The following is an 8,406-nucleotide window of genomic DNA, read 5'->3' as shown; positions in this document are numbered from 1 at the left end:
GGAGAGAAGATAATAGTGCAATAAAACATCATATTCAGACTGTGACGCACAGCCACATCCTGTGTAAACACGGGCAGAATTATGGCAGCATGTGCCAAAGGTACAATCTAGAACTTTCCCTCCGGACGTTCCCAGAATGCAACGCTGGCTTTTGTGACCGCAGAGACCCCAGTGGTGGAACTGTGAGAAGACTCAGCTTTTTACCAACTATTATTTATGCACAGTCACAAAAGATAATAAACACAGACACACAGATAAGACGGCGCTCCAGTGCGTCAGTAAAACTCCTCTGTGTCTATAACTCCGTGGATCCCCGATTCCGAGAAGCTGAGTCATGCTTTCACCGTGGAAAACCGAACTCCAGGACAGTGTCTTGGACATGTACACCCCCACGCCAATTAGCTTTGCTCAGATATGTTTGAAACCGTAGACCCAGACACTAGCTTTAACAGATAAACGCTCCCAAGAATTGTAACAAGCGGTTCCCAAAGTGGCTGTTGTGTTTAGGGGATTCGTTTGAAAGCGTAGCCCCTGCCATGTGTGATTTTACATTCTGAATCTCGGGAACAATGAAACAGTGCAATACATAACTCCCGGATAACGACTGAAAGATGCTCAAGTTTTAGGAGCATTATCAAGTAATAAGCAACACTCAGGCTCCTGCAGTTTAAGTTCATCAGCAGAGACAGGCAGGGTTGTGCTGCTGACAAGGCGCAGCCTACTGTGTTTGCTCAGATAATGTTCGAAACAAGAAAGTATTCTGGACAACCCAGAATTCTGCAAACCCAATGCAACTGTCAGCTGTCCGATCACTTTTGGTCCCCCTAAAATTGGGGGCCGACTACTTATAAAAAAAAAGACTAATTCTGACATTGATTGCCCAATGTGGATGGAAATACCTTCAAATTAGAGCTGACAGTCTGTAATTTGACCTCACGTTCATCGTTTAATTTTAAATCTAGTGCACTGGAGTACAGAGTCAAAACAACAAACATTTTGTCACTGTCTGAATACTGATGGATCACACCGTATATGCATGAAGTTAATATTACTACACAGAAAACCACCAGTCTCAAATAACACACATTTTGTTCTTTTGTTTTTTTAGGACTACACTCTGTATAATGTGCTCAGAAATTCTATTTATTTTCTCCACTGTTGCACCAGAAAGGTGCAGTAGCACAGGGGTAAACAGTGAAGAAAAAGCAGGTGAAGAAGAAGGAGGAGGAGGAGGAAAAAAGGACAAAAAGAAGAAACCAAAAAGAAAATCAGGAAAAATTGCTTTGACGATTTAACTGTAAAGCATTCTCCACATCCAGTTTTTATTCTCATTGATTTATTTATTCACGTCTTTTCCAATTCTCATTTACAAAACACACAAATTAAAGACAACATACAATAGTGTTTGTCATTTGTTTTAGTTTTTTTTGTGTATTTTTATGTTTAGTTTTTTTCTTGTTATTTTGTCCCACATATTTATACTTTTACATACAAACATCTATGATTTCTACAGCACAGTACAATGAAAACATGTTAAAGATTTCAGTCACAGGTACTTCATGAAAAAAAAAGTTCCTCTGTAATTGACAGGTGTCACTGTAGGCCTGGGAGGAGCTCTTTTGGGTGAAGACCTGGATGAGGGCCTGTCCTTGCCTTCCAGTATTTGGCCTATTTAGTTATTTTTTTTTACATTGAAAGCGGTGGTTCGCTATACTGCAGCGCGAGTGTCACTGAGCAAGCGACCACGTGACATCTTATTGCTTTGATTGCCTGTAACGTTACTTTGCGTGTGGCTGTTACTCGACCGTTACTCTGTTACAAAAAAAAAAAAAAACACAAAACAAATCAAAGCAAAAAAAATGACGGAGAAACGGCGAGTAGCAACCTTCACAGCTACACGGACGATAAGACTACAGCTGCTTAAATTCAAGAGAGACAGAACCGCCAAAACGCTCCACAGAGATTCATTACACAATCATCACGAAGAGATCGATATCACACCGCACGACAGCAATACACATACATATACGCCCGATCCGGTCTTGACAGGCGGGCATTTTAGACGATACACAGGACGCACTCAACAGGAGCATGCTGCACTGACCGACAGGCTAATCTCATCTGACGGCGAGTATGTGGAATTGGAAGGTATTCGTCTGAACACAGCCTGGCCATTTTGGCAGGTTTCTCCTCATTAAGGATATTAGAAACATGCCATAACCGACCTGTTCAAATTTTATGAAACACCTTGATCCTGTTAAATCAGCTCTATTGTTCTTTGTGGCTAGCTGGTCAATAAGACACATCAACAGCCTTGTGTGCTATTTTTTTTTTTTTTTTTTTTTTAAACAGAAGCCTTAGAAGAAAACCGTCTCTTTTTGCCATGTTGCGCAAAGAGAAACGACCGTCGTTTATGATTGCTCGTTCGCCAGGTCTGTTCACTAAAAAGAGCTCCACTCCCCAGCTCAGTACCATTAAAGGATGTCACATTGTCGCCTACAACTATTGCATTATTTTAATTCTCATTTGCAATTCCGTAGATATGTTGTTTTGTTTTTTTCTTTCTGCATTGAGCCGTCTTTCGGAAGGAGGGAACCAGGACAGAAACAAAGAAGTAGAAAAATATTTGGCAAATTCACAACGACACACATTACACACGACACGCATACTGATTGTCACTACACCATCTGTGACAAGTTGGTTGGGAGGGCTGGCTGTCGCCATGGCAGCACTCTGGCTCGTGATTAATTGTGCTCTAGTCTGAAACCAGTCGGGGTTATTAAAGTATGGTTAAGGCAGACTGGGCGATATCATTGTGTTGGAGACACACAAGAATAAGATTAGTGTAACATTTTGTCCACCTGTCTGGTAGCAACATGTGGATATGTCACAGTGTGACTTAACCCTATTTTAACACCCCTTATTGAAATAAAAGGCCTAAGTTAATGTTGTCAAGTGTTGCCGACGGCAACCACATAATCAGTTAGTTAGCGCTAGCCTTTGGTCACTACCGTAACCGTTGTGTTCATTTAATCGCCATTGTGTACAGGAATCAAGCACTTGGTAGCACGGACGTTTTGGGATTAACGAAGGACATTAGCCGACTCTGAGCCCTTTGTGTGTGTTGGTACGTGAAAACATGGATCTCCGTTTGTGCTTGTTCGACGCCCGCTCTGTCGAATTGCGATTTCTGAGAACTTTAGCGTCCGTTTCTCTGCTAGGTACTCTGACCCTGCTTCCACTCTAAAGAATGTTTAAGTATAAGGCAGTAAGGCCCGAAGTAACACGTTGAAAGGTTAGTGTCATTAAGACCGTAAATCTGTCATTTCAGTTAATTGTTGAAGCATATTTAACCATGTGTGGGGTACTGTGCTATTAAATGTCGTTCGTTCGTTTTCTTCCGTAAACTTTTTATGAATGTGATATTGCATTTTAGAAATACTTCAGATTTTTTGCAATCCGATATGTTTCCTCATTCACTGGTAGGCCCTATGGTGTTTGTCAGGTAGTTGTATGGTTTATATCTAAAAGACCGAAGAACTGTCGCTGTTTTTTTGTGCGTCTCGTTTGAAAGTATAACGGCTGTGCACGCGTTAATTCCTGACCAGGACAGATTCGAGCCAATTTAGGTAGTAAAATACAACCAGGTGTCTGCCTATAAAAACTTTCCTCTGCTCAAACCACAATGCCTGGAGGCCCTACAACAACAAAAAAAACCCCCTGCCTCTATACAATCTGAAATATTTGCCTCTTATTCAGAACGCTGTAGAGGGAGCAGGGCCGGCGTCTGATTCAAAGACTCTATGAGGTCGTTTAGGGCCTCAACCATCCCTGGGCCACACAATACACATTTTTTGAGGGGCCACAACACTCTTGTTTGGGGACACCAAAACCCTAGGACTCGAGGAGTGAGGCACTAACATGTACGAGAGAACACAAATTTTTGCACGGTAACTGAAAGTGAGTGCCATGCCTCGGTGCCTTGTGTAATCTGCTTAAAAAGCTTCAGGGACCACCACGCCTGCAACAACCAGCCCTCTACTCAACCAGGAAACAAACAAAAACAAACCTTCTTAACCACGCTTCGCTCTCCCTGTCACAAATTTTTAAACCAACAGAAAAAAAAAATGTACAGAGCTGTATATATATATATATATATATATATATATATATATAGTTTGTTTTGTAGCTAATAGCATTGACCTGGGTGTGCTTTTAACCCTTTAAGGTGTGAGATCACAAATATGTCATTAGAATGTTAACTGAACATTCTAATGTAATGCCGATGTAAGGCTCACTACTGGTAATTGAAAGCAAAGGAGTTCTAGAACACCGACTTGGAATTTTGGGGAAAAAAAAACATTCCAAAGAAACATACTCTTCAAAGGGTTAAATCATAATAGTACAACTGAGAGACAGTAAGCGCAGGTCCAGGTGAGAGGGTTCTGTTTGGTTAAGTCAATCAATAGACCAGTTGAGCTGGCCTGTTTTGGTCATCTTAATGTGTTGTGCCTAAAATAGTTTGCTAAAACTTCCGCACAGAGTTGTGCTCTGGCTTCTCTCAGAAGTTCCAAAATCTCAGTATTTCGGCCCAAACGCTTGATATTTTTTACTCAGGCTTAGCTGCCGTCCACACGCAACAGGGTTTGACACTGCATACTGTTTTTCCAGACCCTTATTTTGTAATTACCCTGCAATCCTATAGGCACACGCGCAAACACACGCAGACGCTCACACACACACACACACACACACGTGTGATTACTTTATATATATAAAAATACTCCTGTAGAGTGATTACCTGTGAGAAATAGCCAATGGGAGCTCTCAAATAACCCTGCACTTTGTTTCTCTGTCTCAGAATTCAGATCTGATCACAACATCATAAGTAAAATAATTTTACTACGTTTCCTCCTCTGAACAAGCAACAACCAGATCTCAGATCGGCATTACCATTTCAAAAAAATTGAAATCTGTATACATTTAATAAATGTACACATTCGACATACATTCAAACAAACGCATATGCACATACTCGCTCTGCGTCGCACATGAACACGCACGCATGCGCGCAGAAACACACACCCACAAACACACACACACACACACACACACCCAAATACACACACGCTCACAGATCCTTACATATTAACATGTTTGCTGACTAGTTTCTTGGCAAAAACATGAAAGACAATAAGGACGAAAACATATGCAGTCACTGCATATCAATAAAATAGATTCTTGTTTTAAAACACATTTTAACCCACCGTCAATAAATAAATAAATCAAAATATATACATATATCACATGTAAAACTATCTAAAACTAATAGTCTTGCTACTGTGTTACAGAAACTAAAGTGGAACATTTTATTCATTATTTTCTGTATTTATGTCCATAATCCTTTTTTTTAAATAGCTAAAGCAATGTTTTTTTATTTTTACACAGACTTTGTGTTTTCCGTTTCTTTTAAATCGGTATTTATATATATAATTTTGTACACTATTTTCAAAAGAAAGGAAATTACATTGGCTGCGTTTGTCCGAACTGCCTTGTGCTTTGTTGAGTGTGATCGTCCGCTGTTATTGGTCGCCTTTCCTCTCAGCTCGAAAACACAGCTGGGGGGAGGGGCACTGTTACTAGGGGGTGTGGCTTGTGTGGGTGTAAGTTACAAAAAAGTATTGGCGCCTTAGCATTAGAATACGCACATGTTACACCTAACTACAACCAAAAAATAAATAAAAATAGCTACAAAAATGTAATTAATGAAAATGACGTGCGTTCAACAGAATTCTGTGACATATGAGGCAAGGTCGGTTGAAGGGGGGGGGGGGGGGGCGGAGATGAGGATTTCCGGAACTTCAGCTGCACAGGTTTAACTGTATATCGGCCCTGACACAGCTATAACTGACACAACGTTTTTTTAAAAGAAGAAGAAGAAGAAAAAAAGCTGAAGAAAGAGAACCCGATCGCCCGTGAGAGCTGGCAGAATGGCGTCGGGGCTGTTTGTGCTCACCTCTGGCTCATGCTCACCGCGACTTACAGCGATGGGCAGGATCCCAGATAACGACACGCTTGTAATGTTGCCAAGTCATCTGACAGGAGAACCCTACCCCCTGATCCTACGAGTTCAGCTGCCTTGGCTTTAGCCTACTCAAGAAATGAGCTGTTCTGAGACGTGAGTGAGTGTGTGTGCGTGAGTGTGTGTGAGTAAGTGTGTGTGAGTAAGTGCGTATAGCGGTACTGTAAAAGGGAGAGGCATAATTAAGGCGTTAAAGAAAGAAATTCTAATGCCAGAAGAAGATGTGGGAGGTAGGGTACACATTTTAGTAGTATAGGGTCAGCTTTCATTCTGAACACCTGCACTCCCATCTAAACAGAACCGAGAAGCTGTGCGGTCATTATGAGGACTGCAACAGACCGTTGTGGAGGTGGGCTACACGCTTAACCCATGACCTGGCTGGGATTCATAATTGTGTCTCCACCAACAGAGGGTTTGGCGCTGCTTCCCCTTCCGTGACAACATGAAAAATGACTGGTTAAATCTACATTAAGATAGATGGCTTATCTCTCACAAAGGTGCAAAATCAGAACATGAAGGCAATTTCTGTCTTGAAAATTATTTTTAGAGAGCTGAAATTAAAAAGAAAATAAGCAGCAGTCCCAAATCTTGATTCAAAAAAAACTGGCTCAGTTCCTTAAGGGAGTTTCCATATTTGGGTTTCTGTTAAAGTTCTCTGGTTGTGGTGCCAATATAGGCAGAAATTGGGGGGATCTAACCAATGGCTGTCCACCAGTAAATTTAACTGACCATTGGCTGTCCACCAATACATTTAACTGACCAATGGCTGTCCGCTCCGTAATTTCAAATCTAAGCAAGTAAAACTGGAATGTTCTAGAATCTAAGTCTATAAAATGGCAGTTGTAAAGGTGGTTAGATAGTAGAATGGACTAGGGGTCATGTGATCTGATGTGGTTTCTTTGGGAGTAAGAGCATAATTTGGGAATGGTGGGGGTGAACAGCATTGATGGTGGAGAGAGTGAAAGAGAAAGAGAGAGAAAGGGAAAGGAACTTGCCTCAGAGTTCCCTCTCTGGGTTTTGAGTTACAGAGTGTTTGTGGAGAGAGAAAAGAGAAGCAGAAATTTTATATGGCTCAAAATTAAGGCCCCCAAACCCCCCCCTCCCCTCCCCCATAACCCCGAAGGACATTTGACACTAGGCGCTTTATAGGTTTTTTGTTTTTTTTCTCAGTCATTTGTTTGTTTGCTTGTTTGTTTGTTTGAAATTGATAGCTTGGATTTTGGCTATGCTAAGTGGCTAGGGGAGATACTGTGCCCTATTATACATACAAAAAGGGAAGCTGGCCCGTATCCGTGGAGACTGGCGTGAACTTATGTAAACTCGTCTTCCCCCAAACAACATTAAACATTTACAGATGGAAAACAGACAGGCTGCTTATGAAGGAAATAAAACGGCTGTAGGGGGTCGGGACCGCGGTGTCCGACAGGGCGAGAGGGTTTGGAAAGAGTTAATTAAGCTAATTTTATGAACCGTACCGCTATTCCTTCAATGCAACTGAATTCCCAAAGTGACTGCAATATATTGCACCAATCTGTTCCCCCATCAATTACATCAATTAGCTTAATTCAGGACACATTTGGGGGTGGAGGGGGAGGGGGTGGCAGAGAGGGGATAAGGGAAGAGAACTGTAGCCCACAATAAAAGCAGAACTGATGAGGGTTTCCACGGTAACGGCCCCTCCGGTCACCTGGGGTTATGAGTCCGGGTCGGACGGGCGGGGCGGGGCGGGGCAGGGCGTGGCGGAGAGAGAGAGGGGACTCGGGGTCGGCACTAGTCACAGTGTGGCCGCTGCGGGGGGGGGGGGCTCCACTCTGCTGCCCTCTGCTGGTGGCCGCCCGCTACTGCAGCACCTGGCCCCGGGTCTCCGGCAGCTTGAGTGCCAGGAAGCTGCCGGCGGCCAGGGCGCCCGAGGCGAAGAGGATGGGCACGGCCTTGGTGATGCCCACGAAGGACTGGAAGATGCTGATGCCCAGCACGGCCGCCAGCTTGCACAGCGCGTTCAGGAACCCGAACGCCGTGGTCCTGAGGGAGGGGGAGGGTGGGACGGAGGGGGTTAGGGAGAGAGAGAGGGGAGGGAAGGAGAGGAGGGACGGAGGGTGAGAGAGACAGAGAAAGGTGAGAGAGTGAGAGAATGGAGAGAAAGAGAGAGAGAGAGGAACTATTTCATCACCGGTGTTTATATAAGTTTAAATTTGAATCACAGGTTTAAATTGCCAAATTGGCCTTGGAGCGGCCTTCACTGAGTTGGTGTGATTGGTAGAATATATTAGCCATGTTAAACTGGACAGGTTTGTATCTCTGAGTAATGTGATTGGTTATTAGCA

At 43.0% G+C, this 8,406-nt stretch overlaps 1 protein-coding gene across 2 annotated transcripts in view; it reads right to left on the bottom strand.

Annotated features, from left to right (window-relative positions):
- Positions 1-1,679: 1,679 nt before the first annotated feature.
- Positions 1,680-8,406, bottom strand: part of LOC118233575 (synaptic vesicle glycoprotein 2A-like) — a 55,994-nt gene continuing 49,267 nt past the window's right edge. The window contains exons 13-14 of one of the 2 annotated variants that reach the window (XR_004766537.1): positions 3,232-8,104; positions 1,680-3,197 (exon numbers count right to left, since the gene is read on the bottom strand). Coding sequence is in view for 1 of the 2 variants with exons in the window: in XM_035429334.1 (XP_035285225.1) it covers positions 7,921-8,104 (184 nt within the window). In the remaining variant the exon portion in view is untranslated. Of the gene's footprint in view, positions 8,105-8,406 lie in introns of both variants that reach the window. The other variant, XM_035429334.1, reaches the window with a different exon arrangement.

This window comes from Anguilla anguilla, chromosome 8 (genome assembly GCF_013347855.1).
Source record: "Anguilla anguilla isolate fAngAng1 chromosome 8, fAngAng1.pri, whole genome shotgun sequence".
In the NCBI taxonomy this organism is placed as follows: domain Eukaryota; kingdom Metazoa; phylum Chordata; class Actinopteri; order Anguilliformes; family Anguillidae; genus Anguilla; species Anguilla anguilla.
Note: the sequence above shows the minus strand (reverse complement) of the source record. Positions and strands in the feature narration are given on the sequence as shown.